The 20,960-nt window shown below is 42.8% G+C and overlaps 1 protein-coding gene across 2 annotated transcripts in view; it reads left to right on the top strand.

The window, feature by feature from the left end:
- Positions 1-20,737, top strand: part of BEND4 (BEN domain containing 4) — a 36,708-nt gene extending 15,971 nt beyond the window's left edge. Inside the window, exons 3-5 of one of the 2 annotated variants that reach the window (XM_070615035.1) lie at positions 4,021-4,112; positions 10,458-10,698; positions 14,084-20,737. In XM_070615035.1, the coding sequence (XP_070471136.1) occupies positions 4,021-4,112; positions 10,458-10,698; positions 14,084-14,301 (551 nt within the window). In that variant the 3' untranslated portion in view covers positions 14,302-20,737. The remainder of the gene's footprint in view (positions 1-4,020; positions 4,113-10,457; positions 10,699-14,083) is intronic. The other variant, XM_070615036.1, reaches the window with a different exon arrangement.
- Positions 20,738-20,960: the final 223 nt, after the last annotated feature.

Below are 20,960 nucleotides of genomic sequence, written 5' to 3' on the forward strand. Positions count from 1 at the left end.
TGGAAGAGCTTTACCTAACAGTCGCTCAGACAATACACAGCCAAGTCAGCAGAGTCAAGTAAGTGGCCTCTGGGAGGAACTCGCTTTGCTAGACTCCTATTTGGGAAAAATAACAATGGCTTATATTAGACGGTGTTTCCTGGGTGCCTTCTGCTTTACATGTACGATTTCAGTTACTCCTCACAATAACCGCATGCGGCAGGAAATATCCCTGTTTTACGGATGAGATAACAGAGGCTAAGAGAGGTTCAGGAACTTGCCTAGGATCTCACAGTTCATAAGTGCCAGAGTCAGTACATTAAGAAAAAAAATAGTACCCAAGAATTACTCTAGGACCAATTCCCAAGCAGTCTTGTCAGTTAACTGTGAAGTGCTAGTATTATTTTGGAATGTGTTGAAGACCGTGTCTGTGGTTTAACAGATTTACCATGACCACGACAGAAACAAGCCATCCCGGCTCGGGGGTCTCTTTGTTCTTGAGAGCAACACATTCATCTCCATGTCTGTCTCAGATACCTGATGGACTGTTTGTAACCCATTCTTCTAAATTTTTACTTTGTTAACACAAAAGATCTTCCAAATTTGCTTTTTTCTTCCCAGGTATTTTACTCTTTCCAGGATTGTCTGATATGCACTTTAAAATGCTATTAGATAGAGGGGGGCAGAATTATAAATAACAATATCAGGATAGGTACTAGGGTCATTTGAGGTACCTTTATGTCCTCCCTTCCCTTTCATAAAAGTTCCTCCGGTTTTTGGGCCCTCATTTATTTTCTCATTAGACCTACTAGATGCATCTGACTTTCTTTTGCAGAATGAGTAAGTGAATAAATAAAACCTTCCCAGTGGCTGGTCTACGGGGATAGCTTCTTCATAGAAAGAGAGACTTGCTTAAAATTCAGAGTTGGCACGAGGAGGCAATTAGGTGGGAAGGCCTCTGGGGCATCATCGGCTCCTTGAGGATCCCGCTGATCTTTTTGCTGCCGTGAGCACTGGCCTCACTCTCTCTTCCCTTGGAGGCCAAGGAGCAATGTCCGGCCTGGACTACAAGAACCTCGCGTGCCACGCTGGCCCTTTTCCCCATCTGCAAGGGCCCCATTTCCTCTCTGTGAAATTCCGCGGTGTGTCCACAGCACTGTAGGGTAACGGAACAGGGGAAAGAAGATGGGGGTTTTCCCGGGTTCCCTTTTCAGTGCCGCGTGCTTCTGGGCAGACAGCACAGTGGAGCTGTGGGTCAGGATAATACGTTTCCTTCCCCTTTCATCCCTGCTTTAGTAGACACAACTATCTCTACTTTCCAGACTGACCAATTGTTTTTTTACCGAAAATATTTCACTTGATTCTACAGCTTCGCTGTGTAAATCTAGGCAGCTCCCCAAAGAGCCCCTGGCAGGAGTGATGTTCCATAAGAGCAGGGGCACATTCTGGCCCTGGGCTGGATGCCTCGTAAGGATCAGGCCCCGGAGTTCATCAGGAAGGGGCCGGAGGGGAGGGGGTTACTCAGAGGGCCAAGGGCATGGCTGTTTCAGTCTTTTAACAGTTGGCTCAGTTGGCTAAATATGAGCCTCATCATCAGTTTTCCTGGCCTTCAGGCTTGTGCCCGGGTATCAACCTTCAGGACCCACTTGCCTTAAATAGAGCCCCCTGCAGCCAAGAAATGCATGTGAAATTCTGTTTTCTTCCAACATGTTTGAATCAGCTGGTCCTGCTCTTAACTGAGCTGCTGCCTAAATATTGGGGGTGTAGAGAATGGGAGAGTTGGCCTCCAAGCCCTTCCAGGGCTATATAAGCAACACTGAAACTGATATATAGCAAGGAATGGGGGGAGACAGTTAACACAGACATTCTTCAAACAACTTCTAAATTATTATAATACATGCCCACAGTAGAAATTTTTTACAACTGGTTTTTACAAGGATGATAGAGGTAATTAGTAACTACCCTAATCCTGCTACTAAAACATGATTGTTAATTATTAACACTTTTGTTTATTTCCTTCCAATCTCTTCTCTTTGCACATAATTATTTTTAGCAACGTTGAGGTCATGCAGAATATTCAGTTTTGTAAGCATTTTTGTGCTTCATTTAAACATTGTTTCATAAACATCTTAATGACTGTAAAATATGAGTAAGGGATCAAAAGAAGTTTCATTCAAATCCTAATGAGTCTACAAGTATTTACAGATTTTACTAAAACTTTCAAACTAAGTCCAGAGTCATACTTCGCTCCTGTCACTTGACAAAGCAGTGATGTATGTAGAGTTGTGTTTGATTCTGACCACAAACTGTGGAGGACACAGTGCTGCTATTAGGGTCCTCATACTCAAGCCTGGCTTTGATGCAGATGTAAGTGAAGTCCCAAAGGCCACACAGTGAAAACCTTGAACTCAACCGCAAACCTCCTGTCTTCGTGAGCTTCTCAAGCCACCTTCTTTTTCCCCCTAAGAATGCCTGTTGCCAGGAGGCTCATTCTCACTGGCTATGGCATCAGTAAAGCGGTTAGAGTTTATTTATTTATTTTTTTGAGGAAGATTGGGCCTCAGCTAACATCTGTGCCCATCTTCCTCTATTTTCTATGTGGGATGCTGCCCCAGCATGGCTTGATAAGCAGTGCATAGGTCCGCACCCAGCGTCTAAACTGGTGAACCCTAGGCCACCAAAGTAGAATGTGTGAACTTAACCACTACGCCACCGGGCCGGCCCCTAGTGGTTAGATTTTTAAGTTAATTAAAGGCTGGTGAAATTAGAAGTACTTGACAGGTTTTATTAAACTTTGGTTTAATTAAAGGCCAAATTCAAACTGATAACACCCATGCCTTCCTTTGGTTGACTTTTGTGGTGGTTCAGCAAATGCTGCTTCAATTTGAAGACTATGTTCAAATGACTCTTCAAGGGTGGCCTGTGACAAGGTCTATAAGACACAGATCTATAAGGGTGGTTATTTAAGAAAATGCTTTTGGCAAGAAGAAGAATTTCCTAACCTAATTCTACTTCTAGCTGTTCAGATTCTTCAAAAGGATGTTGATGTAGTTTTTGATATGTTATGTTCCACTGTGATGTCACCTGAAAAGCCAAAGTGTTAGCAGTGGATAAAGATGATGCCTTCTGTTTGCTATCTTAAAAAAAAAAAAAAAAGTGGTGAGAAAAACCAAAGTGAAGAACGCTCAGTGGTGATACTTTAAAATTGGAGCTTAGGTTAAATATTTATTATTTTCCTAATGTGACAAAAACATCCTAGGCAGACACACAGCTAAGACAGATAGTGGCAATAATTTTGATAAATTAGGTTATTAACTAAACTACCAAGACCTTTAAAAGCAATTAGTTAATACTCCTGAAAGGTCTCTAATATAAGTCTTAAGATGTAGGAATTATTTATATGATGGTACAAAAAATGTCAGGCTCTATGTTGGGCTAATATCTGTTCAGTTTTATTGTAATTATTCAGTGATTCTTTAAGACTAAGCCTCAAAAAAAAAATAGTGCAGCGGCTAATGAAATACGTAATAACCGAATCTGAATTGGACTAGACCAATTGAGTTTCTTGAGAAGGGAGAGAATTGGGACCCCTACAGTAAGAACTGCATGGCCAGGTGTATTGGGTTTGGGAAGCAAGTCTGAATTGCCTGGAATTCCTGCTAACTGAAGAACTAGGAGTGAATCTGTCATTAAAAATGAGTATTATATTATTGATTAAAAACAAGTGAAACTTTAGTTTTCAGTACTTTCATTTTAAAAAGCATCATTGGGTGCTAATGCTGCAACTTGAGTCAAAGAAGACAAGACACGTCTCTTCTGTGAGTTGTTCATTGATCATGGTTGTTGACCCAAATTCATCTTAGAATAAGTTTGACTTGAAAGTTTTCAGTGAATTGTGCTGAGCCTAAAAATTCTCCCTAAACAGAAGCATCTGTTGTATATTTACAAACGGAAATAACTACGGATGTCAAATGAATCAAGCTTTTTATTTTCTTGTCACAGGATAGCTAATGTGTAATCGTTGCAATTTCTTCCATGCAGTGCCCTGCCAGACTGTTTTAGATTACTTGAAGACGGTGCTGCAACACCACAACCAACTCATGATCCCACAGCCAGCTGACCAGCCGACCGAGGTAGGTCTCTAGTAACAAGATAAGTGTTGTTCCGTTTGGAATTTCCTTAAGCTGAAGCCTCTTGATAGCTTACCTGTGTATACCAGAACAGACTGGCTAGCAAAATGCATATTTGACTCTCTGAGGCTTATGGGTCTGTTACCTTTGAGTATTTATACAGTGGAGAAAGATCATGCCTTTCAAAGGTCATGTATCATGAAGATTCAACTCTATACTCTTGAGAGGGAAAAAAGAAATAGTGAGGGCAAGTCTTCCACCATTCTTTTGGCACAGAGGTCCCTGAAATGAAAGACACCAACCTGTCCTTCCCTCAGGCAGAGCTAGTGTTGCAGAATGCCCCTTGCCTGGGGTGTCTCCCACACTGAGTAAAATTCTCCAGTGTTTAGATAGGTGTTTTCCAGACATTAGGGCCCCTAACATGAGAGTTCTCTTCCTCTGGACTTCAGCAGAAGAAATCACAGGCACTTCCAGTGTGTAGGAGAAGTGGTCTGTTTTGATGATAGTGGTTTATCTGTTAAAACATGGTTCATTTTTACAGGATTTTCAAGGCTCAGTTTTGAGTATATGTTTTTTTGTCTTAGGGACTTTAGAACCTAAATCTAGTAGAATAAGGAATTGCACTGTACCTTACCAGGCTTATAAATGTCGTAGATTCATAACTATAGATAATGCTCTGTTTACGTAAATTTTCTTCACTTGGCAAGGTGGGTCGTTTGTGCTAGCGATAGGATGTTGACCCTCTCATCTCGTCGTCACATATCCGTTGACGTTAACTGCATCTAGTTAAAATAACCTTAAAATTCCATCCTCGTGCTTACACTTGGTAGATCCAGTTGCACACTTGTTGACTTGTTTGCACCCTGATCCCATGCCTCTGCTGAAGAAATATCAGGACATACTACTTTGCAGTTCTCTGCACATCAGAGAGACCAGAGGATGAAAAACGTGGAGTCGGCCTAGTGCAGATTGAAACTGTCACCTCCGGGGGTGGCCTGAGACTTGTTTGGCAGTTGCTCCCTTTCCCTGTAATTGAGAGGAGCTACGTCAAAGGTCTGCTGCTTTCCTTAGGCCCCCAGCCCATGCCTAGTCCCACCACCCTCCCCATCTTGAATTCAGCACAAATGTAAGGGACACCAAGTTGAATTCAATCCACTGAATCCCACCACACTCATTTCTACCTTCATGCATCCCCTGCGTCCCCGAGGCAGCACTGCCCCTCCACCTTGCCATTGCTGACAGGTCCCCACCTGGCACTGCCCTCCTCCTTCCAGGACTTCGTGCCATCAGTTATTCCTTGTCTTATGCCCTGATTTCTCCCTGTTACTGGGTCATTAGCCAGCCCTGGTGATCTAGTAGTTAAGATTCCCGGGTTCATTTTCCCGTCAGGGAACCACACCACCCATCTCTCAGTTGTCATACTGTGATTGTTCCATGTTGCTGTGATGCTGAAAGCTATGCCACCAGTATTTCAAATACCAGAAGGGTCACCCATGGTGGACAGGTTTCAGCGGAGCTTCCAGACTAAGACAGAATAAGAAGAAGGACCTGGCCAGTCACTTCTGAAAAAAATTGGCCTTGAAAACCCTATGAATAGCAGCGGACAACTGTCTGATATAGCGCTGGAAGATGAGAAGGTGGCGCAAAAGGATTGGGTGGTTTCCGCTCTGCTGTCCACAGGGTGGCTGGTGGTCGGAATCGACTCAATGGCGCTAACAGCACTTGGGTCATTCTCCTGAGTATCAACACACTCAAGTCTTCCCACTCTGAAAATAAGCCCTCCTTTGATTCTCCCTCCCTGTCTCCATTCCTATCCTTCCTTTCTCCTTCCATCACCCAAAGCATCCTCTGTCAACACCCTCATTCTACACCACCACACGTCTCGCTCCTTAAATCTTAGGCCCAGCTCACATCCCCGTCAGCTCCCCAGTGCCTGTCATGGAAGACACCTGCAGAGTGGTGACCTCATGTTTTTCATTATTAAACACTTGAAAAACTAGTATCCGTTATCTCCACTCTCTTAGTTTCCGTTTTCTCTTCCAACCCTGTAACCTGGCTCTACCTCCACTACTTAGCAGAATGCCCAGCAAGAGGGCCCTGGTGCTTGCCCAACTGTCCAGTCCAGGGGCCCTTTTTCCAGCCCTTGTCTCATCCGCAGGACCTCACCCCTCCTCCTTGCTCTCTCTCTCTCTCTCTTTCTCTTGTTCTTAGTGTCAGGACTCTCTTCTGGTTCCCTATCTTTTTCTTTGTCTTTTCTTTTGATGAGGAAGACTGGCCCTGAGCTAACATCTGTGCCAATCTGCCTCTATTTTGTATGTGGGACACCACCACAGCATGGCTTGATGAGCGATGTGTAGGTCTGTGCCTAGGATCTGAACCCACGAACCCTGGGCCCCCAAAGCAGAGTGTGCGAACTTAACAGCTACTCCACCAGGACAGCCCCAACCCCATCCTTTTCTTATTATCCTTTACAAAGTTTTCCATCCACTGTTCTCCAGATTTCCATCCTTCACTCCTCTCACTCTCCACTGCCTTCCTCTGGTCAGTTATCTTCTCTCTCTGAACACCAACTACGTGTAGACTAACAAGTCCCTAATCTAGATCTAGTCCACCAGTCCCCAGGGCTCAGCTCTAGACCAGTGTGCGGCTGCCTGACCAACAAGGAGCGCCCGTGCACCTTCAAACTCACGACCTCCTCTGAATACTCATCTTTACTCCTGTTTTCTCTTCAGTAAAGGCAGCACTGACCTGGGGCAGAAGTTTCTGAGGCATCACCAGCTCTTTTCCTCTTCCTTATTCCTGACGTCCATTCATTTTACAGCCACGCTAGTCTCTCTTCTCTCTAATTCACTTGTATCACTTTTCACCTGGACCGTGGCAGCTGGTTCTTCTCCATTCTCCACACTGGAAAGGTATTTTTCTAAAATGCAGATCCACACTAAGTGTCACACGCTTAAAATCCTTTGCTCTCTAGAATAGGATCAGCCTTTCTTAACTTGACATTTCTGGTATGTATACAAAAAGCACTTCTGCAAAGCCCACTTCCTCCAAGAAGCTCTCCCTGATTGCCACACCCACCTCTGTGTTCATAGAGCATGTTGCTTGTAAGACTAATTCAGAACTTACTTAAAAGTTAAGTAACTGTGTCTTCCACTTGATTATGAGCCTGTGACAACATTGAGGGCTGTTGATCTTGTTTTTTTCAAAGTGACCCAACAATAGGTCAGAGTTTAGCAACCTATTGGTGGCTAATTGAGAATATGCAACCAGAATATTAAAACATAAAAATAGGGGAAATATCTACATTTCCTCTGGATAGGACTATTTAAACTTTGATTACCCATCATCGTCATTATTACTGTACTATTTTTATTGTCATTTCAGGCATGTGAGCATTTTCTTACTAGTATTATTTATCACATTTTATTCCTATTAACTATGCTAAAACAGTCTGATAAATCTCATCCACAACACAGAAAGCATTCTGAGTTGTTTGGGGCTGTAAATTACTTTCTCTCTTTTCTTTTTTTTTTTTTTTTTTGAAGAAAATTACCTCCAAATGGTATTTCGACATTTTCTGAGAACTGCATCTTATGGAGAGCTGCTGCGTTTTAGAAGAGCTGTTGAGCTCTTCTGTGTGAGTGTGTTTTTAAGAGTTAGAGAAGGTCCTTCCTTGGATTGGCAGCTCCCTCTTCTCACGTACCTCCCATCTTGAAATAGACTCGGCTCTGGTTTTAGGGGGGACTCCAAATTCAGGGATAGGTTCCTGGCTCTGCCTTTCGGCTTGGGGGACCCTGGGAAAAGATTTAACCTCCTTGGCCAAACAGCTGTGGGAGCCCTGGCTTGCCAGGTAAGCTCGCACACCAGAGGGAAAGCTGGTTTTCAAACGCGTACAGCATTAAATAAATGAAGGGTTTAAAAACGAGCCACACAGTCTCCTTTTCTAAGGCTGATAAGTGCAGTTACAGGGACCATAACCAAGAGGATGATTTTAAATTAAGGATGGCAGAAGTCCGCTGTCCCCAGTAGCTCTTTTTAATGGCTCCTTGTCTTTGCTGCTCTCCTTAAAGTGTTTAACTTTGCCAATTTATATTCCTCAGAAGCTCTTCAGATATCCCAGTGCCACAGCAGTTAAAAACAAAGTCCGAACTCTTCATTGCAGCCACCATTCTCGGGTGTCCACTTTGTGCCAGCTACGCTGGTGTTTACTGCATCAGTCATTAGACAAACGCCTTCTGCACCTCCTGTGTGTCAGGCACTGTTCTTGGCCCTGGAAGCAAGTAGAAAGCTCACCTTCCTGGGCTTCTTATCTTCAGGTGAAGAGATTGGTGGATTCCTCACCACAAACCTGCAAGTTGGATTATCTTTATTTTGACTGAGGAGAGCTGAAGTTTAGAGCCAATAAGTCATCTGCCCGAGGCCTGCCCCAGAGCCCAGCTCTGTCATTACCCCAGCACCACCGCCTGTGAGGGGCAAAGAGGCCAGGGGTAGAGTGTGTGGGGTAGCCTCAGGCTGCTCATCGACCACTCAGTGAATGGTGCCAGTTACTAGCAAGGTTCTTCCACAGAAATACTTCTCACACAATTCATAGTTTGAGGCAACCCGCCCTGGCTCCCAACTGCCCCAGACCCCACGCGGCTTCCTGAGGGCTGAGGGGTCAACAATCAGAATTCTTGTAATCCCTTCTCACCCTGTGCATGGGAAGCAGTGGAATTCTCCTCCTTGCCATCGGCCTCCTCCTCTGCCCAGCCATCGCCCCCTCTTCCTTATCCTTGTGAAGGACACCACCATTTCTCCTGGGAATCGTCTTCACTCTTCAATCTACCACACCCTGGCTCATTGAAGTGGTTGCCTAACACACTTCATTCTCCATCTTCCATCCTCGCTCCTCTGTCAGCACTGCCAGATTCCAGTCATCCTTCCATCTCTCACCTCCTGCCATGAAACAGCAGCCTGGGCTGAGGAAACCTCTGGGGCCTTTGGGATTACAGATCCCAAAATCTGTAATCCACAGAGCCAAGGGTTGGCGTATGCTCCCAAATACCTCCTGAACCCGTGATGATTTAGTTCTTCCTGTTTTACAAGGTGGGGAAACTTTGGTCCAACAAGTTGAGGTAACTTGCTCAGGAAACAGAACAAATAAGACCCAGAACCAAGATTCAGGGCAAACCCAAGCTGATTCTAAATTCAAAGCACAAACCACGTGCCTCAGCTGCCTCCCTAAAAGGAAACAGTCACACTGTTGTGTTCAAGAGAGACCAAATGCCATGGAGATGAGTGCCCGTGCGTGTCATCCAGTGGAGGTTTCGTAGCCACATCTGGCTGCCTCTTTCCTGTTGGCTCCTATGCCATTTGCCCATCTCGGTGCCTAATTGAACAGAGCACTTTTTGAGATAAAACCCTATCAGACCCAAACAGTGCCAAATTTATAACCTGTAGTAAATTTGCAGAGTTGTAAAACTGAATGAGTTTTCCCTTCTTTATTTTGTACACCTTAATTACTGGGGAAGGACTACATTAAAACTGAGATCATGGGTTAATTAATTTGTCCTGGACTGTAGAATTTTATGGACAGCCAGAACTAACGTAATGGTTGTGTAGGTGCAGTCGACTAAACATGGCTTATAAATGTTGCAGAAATCCCCGTAATTAGTCCCTCCGCAGCTATTTAGCCTGGGAATTTTATAGCAGACATAAATTATGAAGGTGAAAAGTAAGAAAAATTTTGAGTTGACATAGTGGCATTTGCAGAAGCTGTAATTTGAGGAAATCTGTTTTACATTATGTTTAATAATTATTTTTTTCAGTTTCCACAATTCCCCCTTTTTAAAATTCACTTTCTAATATCGTTTCCACTGTAATGCGGAGGGCTATCAAGTGTTAGGTGCATTAAACACGAGTAATACCTTATGAAGATAGACCACCAGCGTCGTTTCTAAAAGTACTTAACCGCCAACCAAAGGAGGAAGGGACCTGTTTGATCACACTCTTCAAAGTCATTTTTGCATATTTTCATAGATGGAAAAGGAAAGTTACAGGTTCTATTTAAATAGTGTTTCCTGTCATTGGATCTTGACATATTTTAACCTACCTGTTAAAATGCAAGTTATAAATAGCTCCTCTTTCAGAGGTGTTCATTATACCTCATTGGCTCTTGTTATAGAAAATGCAAATGTAATTTGAAAAGTGCCCGTTCTGAGAGTGAGCAATTACTCGCGCTCTTCGATACCCAATTCATTGTCAGCAGAGCCGCTTGGTTAAAAAGCAGGTTTGCCTTTGAAATGGAGATCGCCTCGGCTTCTGGCTGGCTGGCTACGTAGGTAATGAGAAAATATTTCGCTTTTCCAGGGGAGCAAGCAGCTGTTGAACAACTATCCTGTCTACATAACGAGCAAACAGTGGGACGAGGCTGTAAATTCCTCAAAGAAAGACGGGAGGCGGCTCCTTCGATACCTCATCAGATTTGTTTTCACAACCGATGAGCTTAAGTACTCATGCGGCCTTGGGAAAAGGAAAAGGTCAGTGCAGTCAGGAGAGACAGGTCCTGAAAGACGCCCTCTGGATCCAGTTAAAGTAACATGCCTCCGAGGTACTGCATCCTTCCGCTCAGTGTCGCCATCTGTGATCTCATTTCACCGCATTGGCTGTGGCTCCCCCGTGCAAGTGTTCAGCCTTTACTGTATTTTGGTTTTTTTCCTCTGAGACCTTTTAGGCTTCATGTGGCCCATCTACTTGGTATCGAGAAATTCTTTAAAAATTCTTCGTTTGCTTTAGCCTTGGTGTTCTCACTTAATGGCACATAAGCATCGCATAGCACCTCATGTTTCACGCTTTAAATTCAGATTTTCTTTGCTACCAGAGAAGACCACCTCCAGCAAAACTGGCGTGTTGGGAAATCACAGAGGAAGGGAAGACATGGAATAAAAAAAAAATTAGTAAAATGATATATCCCATTTCCTTTTGCAGCCTATGGCCCGCCCCCTGTCCCTCCCCATCTAGCTACCTTCTCAAGAATACTTGCCCCCAAGTTTATTTAGAATTTAATTTTCCTTAGTGCCTAAAGTATACCTTGCCAAAACTTTATCAGTTTTTAAAAAGTTCCTGTATTAAAAATACTGCTTAGATAATAGCATTTCATCAATATTAACAGCTGATTACTTTGCAGCTAGGGTGAGGAGGAGAATCAAGAGGTACACAGTTGATTTAGCAGGTGCAAATAAGCACAGACTTAGACAAGTAGAAAGATTACAGTGCCCACAAAAACACTGTTCACACCTGAAAAATCCATATCAGAAAGCTCAAATATTAACCTGTGTAGTTCAACAGCAATTTTATTGGTTGGAAAGACCTAATCTTGACTTACTCTGGACAGGGATCAAGATATTTTCTGGTGAGGACATCACAGTGAAAAACGTTATCAGTGAGAAGGCCTTACTTATCAAAAAGGACACTCCCTCCTGGGATGCCCGAGTGATTCGGCAGCGTTAGCGTGTCTAAGACGCAGATGTAGTATTTGTTAGCAGTGGAGATTCCGCAGGCCCACGCTGAGCTGCTGATTCAGCTGGCCTGGGGCCGGGCTGCAGGAGGCGTGGATTGTTGCGCTTCACGACCGCCCCAGGTGATTCTGATGCAGGTGCCTCATACTTGAGAAAACCACCGAGAATGAAAACGCCAGTATTAACAAGGCACAGGTGCTCCAGAGCCCACCCCGTTGGCCAGTCTGAAAATTCCGCTTACTCAGAGTGACTGGCTGATGGAAATTTTCAGTCTGTCTTAGCAAACTAGCTGCAGTTTCCTTTATTGCCCACTGTCATCAGAGCTGGCGGAATTACTCACCACAAGTAACGAGAAGCAGTGGTGAGCTTGGGAGCTTTCCTGAGAGTGCTCTCTGTGTGTATGTGGGGACGTTTCTCTGAGGCTTCTTAGGGAATCAGGATAAGGGGCCTCACGCAGTATCCCTTTCCAGAAATTTGTATTAAACATTTTACATTTTAACTGGCAAGTCAGTGAAACTGAGGGATTGACACACCTTCCAAAGCACTAATGCCACTGCCCTCAGAATGCTCCTGGACTTACTGTGACTGACACAGTCCAGGCTGCCTAACCAGCATCTCCATTCTCTAGCTCATTCCTCACTTAGGGACACGACTCACAGGCTTCCACCCAGCCCTTGGGTAGAGAATACACAGGCAAGAAATGGTGATCGTCTGTTTCATGGCAGCCAGTTAGAGCATTTATATGTCTGTCCCAAAGCCTTAAATCCTAGGACCTTCCTGTGACACAGCTGGGATGCCCTTCCTAAAAGTTTATGCCTGGTGACTCTCCAGGTGGACATCCTTGTGATGAGCCAGATTAGAATGGCCTACGAAGCCTCAGACCCTTAGTGATGGAAAGCAGGGTGCCTTGGGGATGGAATAAAATTCCAGGCTGACCGCCCCGTCGGTTTGTCCCTAGAGGTGAGAGGGGCTGTAAAGATGCTTCCAATGTGTGTAACAGAATAAGTTCGACTTTCAGCTTTTAACAGTCTTTGCCACAATATTAGGGAAAGCCCTGTCTCAGCAGTACATACTGAGGAGGGGGAAGGGTGAGAGGTCACAGAGCAGCACATTCATAGAGTTGCAGGGTTGCAGCATCCTCATCCATTAGCCTGGATTTCCTCCCATGACCAAAGCCAATAAGGCTCTCACCTCGGGCACAGAATTGCAGGGCATGCCTCTGCTTCTCTGCAAAGCTAGACTTTCCTGGGATGGGCACAGTTCAGTTCATGAGATTGTTCTGATCCAGGTACTTGAAAGTGTCACCTTCTCCTAAAGGCAAATAGGGGCAGGATTTCACCAAGAAATTTCAGACAAATCCAGCCCTACACCCAGAGCTATTGTAGAGAAAGCAGTGCTGGAGAAGAAATGGTGTGCAACTAATAGTCACCTTGAACTTGCAATCAGCTATGCAAAAAAACACAGTTTGGGTCTGGCCTTGTGGCCTAGTGGTTAAGTTTGGTGTGCTCTGCTCCAGCAGCCCAGGTTCAGTTCCCAGGCATGCCCTACACCACTCATTGGCGGCCATGCTGTGGCGGCAACCCACATACAAAATAGAGGAAGATTGGCACAGATGTTAGCTCAGAGCAAATCTTCCTCAGCAAAAAAAAAAAAAAAAAAAAGCATAATTTGACCTGGAACTTTTTCCAAAATGCTCACTTCAGTTTATAGGTGTTCATATTAAAATAGCTACATAGAAATTATGTATGTGCCTTGACCTCCTGAGAAAACAGAGGAAGGGTTAATTTGAGCTCAACCTAAGGGAAGCTGAGTTTGTTTCAGTGGAGTCTTAGCTACGTTTGATATATTTACTCTTCCAGGCATGCTAATTGCTTTCTGGTGAAATTAAATATTTAGAGGAAATCTCATTTAAAAAACAACTTGTACATGTATAGATATCACCATTAGAGAAATAAGTATAGCCAATGATACATTTTAAGAATGTGGAAACCTCTTCTGAACTAAAACTTCAGCGGTTTCTCTCTCATTGAGATTTTGTTATTTTATTGAACATAATCTACAGATTGGTAGCTGGTTAAAGAATACCATGCTAATGATATTTGCTGTGCTTCTGGAGAAGGTTAACGTTCTAAAAAGGTGAGCAGGTAACAACATGGGTTTTGAAATGTACGCAATAACTTTACCAGGTATGGTGCCTCACACATCACACAAATCAAATTTACACTTCATTTCAGTAGCAAATGTTCCTTAGAGGGACCACCCTCTCACTTACGTGATTTTTACTTCAGCACATGAGTAGAAAATGTGTATGGAATAAGTTGAGTCTAAAGAATGGCATCATCATGGCATTACATTGGATTTCCCATAAAGCTTTTCTTATAGAGCATCTGTCAAAGTTTGAGCAGACTGTCCTCTCATTTCCGCAAAAATCAGCTGTTTTTCTCTCTCTTTTTTTTATCATTGTGTCTCTTCCCACAGAATTCATTAGGATGCACTGTACCTCCAACCCCGACTGGTGGATGCCCTCGGAGGAACAAATCAACAAAGTCTTCAGCGATGCTGTGGGTCACGCCCGGCAGGGGCGGGCGGTAGGGACTTTCCTGCACAACGGTGGCTCGTTTTATGAAGGGATCGATCACCAGGCTTCCCAGGACGAAGTCTTCAATAAAAATTCCCAGGATGGGTCTGGGGATTAGTGGACACTCTTTCCACTGTAGCAGCTGGTCCTCTCAAGAGTTCCAATTGTGAACATCCTGTTACCGTCACCTTGGAGTCCAAAGCATGTCATGCTGTCAGACTTTACTAAAACATCCTAAACCTTAACTCTCTTGATCCACTGCCACTGTTCCCAAATAGAAATCCATTTTAGGGTTGTTTGGGAAGTCTGTGAAGCCTACAACAGACTCTCAGAATATTATATTATAAAAAGGAAAAACCACGATTGATTTTAGATGATTACGAGCTAGACCGTGAGGGTGAAAAATAGAGGTGAGCTCCTGGTCACCTGTCTGAAATCTTCAAATAAGCTCTTCTCCCTGAGCAGAGCTGGTCCCCAGGAAGATTGGGTTAGTGTCCCTGTCCGTGGGAGAAAGTAGAGACATGGAGTTGTTTTAAGGAACAAGGAACGAGCATTCTCTGAATTCTAATAAGTTGTCTTTATGTTTTCCAAAGACTTGAATTCATACTTCTCAGCAAAGACATAGGAGAGGTGACGTCTGTCTCTATTGTCAAAGCCTGTTGTTAAAGAGAGGCCAGCGAACAGAGGCCACCTCCAGACAGTGATTAATTGGAAGTCAGCTGTTTTTCTCCGTTATTTTTACCAAAAAAAAATTCTGCCATGTTGATCCGGAAGACACTATGTGATCTCTGGAGTTTACAAACAGTAAGTTTTCATTATTTCAGTCAAGAAACGTCCAAAGATCCAAAACCATTTTCAAATGCTTGATTTTGTAGGTTCATAGATCCACAGTTTCCATAGCGTTAAATCAGGCTTTGTTGACACAATGCCAAAGTGGTGGGTTGAGCAATGAGAATTTCAGTCAGTTGTTTGGTGCACTGAAGACCCAACAAGTGGTGTGACTCATGGTATTCCCTGAATTGACCAGATGTTCTGGAATCGTGTACACACAGCTTCAGGGCCATTCTGACAACTATGCAATGGGCTTGTCTATAATTTCTCTGAAATTTGAGGTCTTTCTGTGCTGAGCTGATCTTTAGAATTTGCATAAAACTTCTGTTTTTTGTTGTCATTGATGAAAATGTTTCATCCCGCTGTTGTGTGCCTCCTTGCCCCAAGTATTCCCTTGAACTACAAGTTCTGGCTAAGTTAACACTGAATCACTCCCACTCATTTCCCCCTGGTTAATTTGTTGGGCTCCATCTGTGAAATTTGTAGTGACTTTGGTATCGTTTCTCATGAATGAATGCTGTAGAGTTGCTAGGATCTGTTTCTGAAACTTTGGAAGGCAGGAGCAGCTTACTTTGTCACACCGATCCGGATGACTGCGTTCTGTGTAGAGCAAAGGGCTAAATGGGCAGCATTTATTGAAGGCTGTTAACGTCATCTACAAACATGACTAAGGGTTTTCAAAATTGGTTGGAAATTCATTTAAAATTTATGAGCATCCATTTATAAAGAGGATTTTTTTGGTCATTATTTGTCAAAGTAAAATAATAAATTATCCTTTACCTTCAGTAATTAGTTAGCACCAACTGTATGCACAGCCCTAGAAATAGGTCCTTTAGCTTTTGTTATGGTTATTAGTTTCATCCATTGGAAAGTTTAATGTTTATAGAGATGGTCATTTGTCAAATCTGTTCAATGGTGTGGGGATAACTAATACTTCGATCCTATTTTGGGCAAGGTAGCTAAAATTTGGAAGTAAAAGAATTGATAAGGGCAAAGGCGATGTTACTTATGGGAACCATGAGACTAATATCTTTGGCTATCCGAGCAAGAAAGATCTTTCTTCAAGAGTTTTTAGAGGTGTAGGAAGTCAATATCTTCTAAGATTCTTTGGTGACATGCAGTCTTGGCCAGAAGAAAAATACCACCATAACCTCACTGTCTTTGCATCTTACTTTTTCATTTTTTGCACTGGGCTTTGGATATCCTTACTGCAGAGTACAGTGTCCTTTTTTCTATTGCAGCAATATTTGACCACTGCTTTGAAAAAAAACCCTTCCAATCCTTATCATTTTCCTGCAAGCTTGAGAATTCCTCACGTCTTCACATCTGAACATCATCTTAGAACCCTTTGTTGTGGTCTTCACTTAGGATGATGATGAGATCATTTCTGCACTCACTCTCCATAGCCTTATGTGTTGGCATGCTTAAAGAAAAAGATGAAGTGCTTGCACACTGCTCTGAGAGAGGGTGACAGGAACCTTCACTTTGGCTGTAACTGTCACCTCAGAAGGCTGCTAGGGTGGCCTCCCAAGCCTCGTGGTTGCACACACCTTTTGCTCCAAAGGCACATCTGGCCTCTTTCCCCCAGCCCCATCTGGGTGAATTATTTCTCTATCAGCTTTTTTCCAGTCCTTCACAGATTCCAAAATGGTGGGACTCCATGTTGGCCATCTCTTATACACATGAGGAAACCAAACTCAGAAAGGTGAATGGCTTCTTCAACATCCCTCAGCCAGTTCTAATGCCTCTCCGGGGTCTAGGACCTAGGATCCTGCCCCCTGTCAGAGGTTCCATTACACTCTCATTGTTTGGATGGTCACTGTATTCCCTTAGCCTCGCCCACTGCCTGACCCAGGCACTAACAGCCACTTGGGCTCTGACACAGCATCTGCTTAGATGTTCTGCTGTCTCCCCATGCCACCATTTGAGTTTCACCTTTAAGGCTGATCTGTTACCTGATTCATGGTGGTTGCCTGTATTGTCACCTGATTTTTAAATCAGGGCGTGCAAAGAGTGTTCACCTATTTTGTGGTAAGACCAGCGTGGTCTCTATGTAGCAAGGTTAAAAGTTCACCACTAGGAAGATTGGATGCTATCATTGCTCTGTCAGCCTTTCAGTTCATGTCTTTGGAGACCAGAAGATGTTGCTTATTTTCTGGATTTGATTTTCTTACCGTCTTTGTCTCACGACAAGAAGCTTAGACTCACATCAGCTCTTAGAATCCGTCTTGAGTCCTTTCAGCATTGGTATAAAATGGATTGAATTAAACCAGCTCAGGATGTAGCTGTGCTCCACTTCATTGGTGAGAGAAGGAGATCGCAGGGCTGGCCTGTCACCAAAGACTAAATTTGGCATTCTTGTCAGTGCCCAGGTGTGGTCTCTAACCCAGCTGTCAGAAGAGTCCATACCTACCAACAGTGATGATGTCTTGAGGTGTCCTGTGTTTCCCCACATTACAATCATATCACAAAGAGCGTGCCTGCTTTGCACAGTGAACCGAAGCCCCCAGTGCAGTTTCCCTGGGCTCCGGATAACCCTCCAGTCATCTGCATGGGAGAATGTAGGCCAGGAACCTGTGGAGGGAAGCAGTATTCTGCCAGCAGTTACTAAAGTCACATTTCTCACTGTCTCCTTGGAAGGTACATGGTGCAGAATCTCGTGCTGTAACTGCCATGTTAAATGCTTATGGAGAAAAACTATAAATATGAGTTTGTACCTTCCGTTTTTCACTTGAAAATGTTTCATCTAGCTCTTGGATCCAGACATCACTCTCAGTTTTCCTCATTTCCACCACAGTATTTAGGTTACTGTCCCCGTTTGTGTTTCATACGGCGTCATTAGGAATGTAGAGCATAATATTCGAGTGTCTGCAGAAAATTGCTATCATCTCCTTTGGTAGGGGAATTGAGAGATACGTGTAGCTACTTCACAGCTGCAGAGCAAGTGGGTGATTTTACATTCTGGATTTTTCTTAGCCCTTCATCAGTCATAAACACATTGACCGAAGAGATTTCTTCATCAGAATTATAAGGATATATTACAATATATGATTGGATCCAACTACTTCATATATCAGATGTCGATGGAATGTTTTTTTTAAGTCCAGTAACTATTCTTGTAATATCAAATGTTTTCCTAAAACCTAGACAAAAATACAAACTTGGGGATCTACGTTTTCCTGCCACTTTAATGGCTTGTCCTCCATCTGTTACTATCAGAAAGTGGATAGAGCATGATGTAAGGTGAAACATGCACTATTTTCAGAAAAACAACCATACATTGCCCTCATCTGGATTCTGTCATTCAGCATATGCTCTGGAATCTACACTTAATACCCACGGACTACCTCCTTAGTTTTTTCTTAGATTTCAGTCATTTTTTAAAATCTCATTCTTGGATAACTTCATTTTTACAAAAGATTTAAAGTGTATAACTTTTCTCATTCAGTGCTATGTCATTTTACAGTACAGATCTGTGTAATTTTTGACAGCTCTTATATACAAATTTTAGAAATGTAATAGAAAATGATTTTGCACATATGGTGCCAGTCTCGCTGGTGTATGTTTAATGTGACGACAGTTGCCAGAACTGCTTGGCAAAACATGTCAAATAGAGTGCTTGAGTCAGAACTCTAATGTAAATGTGTCTAAACAGCAGTCTGTATCATTATGAATATTTTTCTAAACATAATGATGGCTTCTTTCAGTGGTATAAGTACTGAATAAAAATAACCACTTCGCTTGGAATAATTCAAGAAAATGTCACCCAGCTGATGGCCCTCTGCAGAGTTCCTTGCATTGTCAGCCAGTGGTGTTGGTTCTTCTATTTGTGTTGTTTTTTTAGAGGAGAGTGAAGAATTGATACGAGACACCATGGAGTGCAAAAATAATAACCCATAGATACTTCCCTTCTAACTTCTAAAATTCAAAACTATAACTGATAGATTTACACATTAGAGACCACCTTTTCCCTCCATAGTATTCAATTGCAAGAAGCATTGAGAGGACTGGACTTTGCTCTTCTAATGACCAAGCGTGGTCAGTTTGGCTATTGAAAGCACTAAATGACCAAATTTTTGCAGTAAAAGTGACCAGATTAATTTTCCTCGTGACCACCCATAGCTGGCTAATATAAGGGCTAGGTTTTCATTGAATCACGAGTCCCCAAATTGCAGTGAAAATACATCTGCTAAAAAGACTTGTTCAGAAGCTTGTTCATTCTCAGAATAACTGCACCAACACGAGTGGCCAGATGGGTCTTGGCCATGTTAGAAAACTGTTTCGGCCCATCCAGAACCACTAACAGCAACAACAATAGTAACGATAGCGAATATCCGTTGAGTTCTTGTGTGCCAGGTACTTTGCTAAGCACTTTAATGCATCCTCTCATTTTAATCCTCACAACCACCCTCTGAGGGTCTTACTGTTGTTATCCCCATTGTATTGATAAGAACATGCCCAGGGTAGTCAGCTAATGAGAGGATCTCTTTGGGCTTAGTAAGTAGAGTGGCTAGTTCAGTTTTCCCCAGTAGTCAAAGTTCCCAAAGCCCATCAAGACTTTGGAATGGATTTGTTTAATTTATGCCACTGAGGAAAAGTTGATACTTGTGTTGTTAAAAGCCACCTTTAAAGTATGTTGATGCTTAAGTAGGAGCATATGAACCACATATCTTCTGGGAACTGCCAAGGTTTCTGCATAAGGCTTGACTTACGTAAGAGCCTATGACGAAGACTAGGAAAAATTTTAAAGTAGTGAATAAATTAAAATCCCTTACTTGTTCACATTTATTTCAGAGGTTTCCAGTACAAAAACGCAGGGATGGAAAAGCAAAAATCTGAACTCAGAGAAGTGATGTTCCTTGGGAACTCCTAGATGTTAGAAATGGCACTGGGCATCAGTCAGCCAAATGCTCCGTTCACTTTTCCCATCTGTTGTATTCGTAGCCTTTGAATTGATGAGTCTGCTTTGGAGAGGGTTTTAATTTATGATGTCTCTGTGAGAACTGTTGTGAAGGTTTTGTAGGAAAATACAGTGATCTGTTGATTCTTTTCTGTAATTTTGGCTTTAACATCTCTTTGGCTGTGTTTAAGATCAAGAGCATGCCAAGGCCGTGAGGGCCTGGCTTGTGTTTCTTGGGAACAGGACATGCCAGACCATGAGGTGGGTCCTGAAGCTTTCAAGGTCACTGGTCCAGCAGGCCCCTGCCCAGTGTGAGCTTTGCCTTTACGTCTCTCCTCTCTGAAACTTCATGTAGCAGCCTAACCCGGGGGCCACTTGCCTTTACTCTGTTTTCTATGATGAACACTTGTGGAGAAACTGTGACAAATCCATCGATCCTAATATTTTTATTGTTGGAGTCTTGTTGATTCTCTATGAATAATTTCTATTTGATTGTACTGTGTAGAGTTAATACCCACTAGGGATATGTTAATAAAACTATAAATGCATAGTGTAATATAGAATAGCAAGATTTTTTTGTGAACAATTTATATAGAAGAGTAAGTTGTTTTTTAAGTGTTAGGCACATTTCTTTTAGGAACTTAAAATGTTATAAGAGTTTTTTAAACATTCAATATTTTTAATTATGAGAAACATTTGTTACCGAAGCCAGTTATTTCAGGTGTTCTAATTGGAGTATTGATTTTATTACCTCATATACCTCTAGAATGCCACATGTTCTGTTGGAGATAAAGTTGCACAATAAATGTCAAGTCTCTGTTAAGTGTTTGAACTTGCTTTTTGCATCTTTCTCCAATTCATTGAAGAAGCTTTTCTGGTTTTTTTGAAAAGAGAACTTTTTTCTCCCTGACACTAAGGCTTTTCTGCTTATCTCTGAATGCCAAGAAAATGTTATATGCTTAATACCCAAATAAACGGTACTCCTTTGTGCCAGGGAACTGACCAAAAATCACCCAAAAAATTTGTTTCCAAATGAATGAAAGGGA

This window comes from Equus przewalskii, chromosome 3 (assembly GCF_037783145.1).
Source record: "Equus przewalskii isolate Varuska chromosome 3, EquPr2, whole genome shotgun sequence".
In the NCBI taxonomy this organism is placed as follows: Eukaryota; Metazoa; Chordata; class Mammalia; order Perissodactyla; family Equidae; genus Equus; species Equus przewalskii.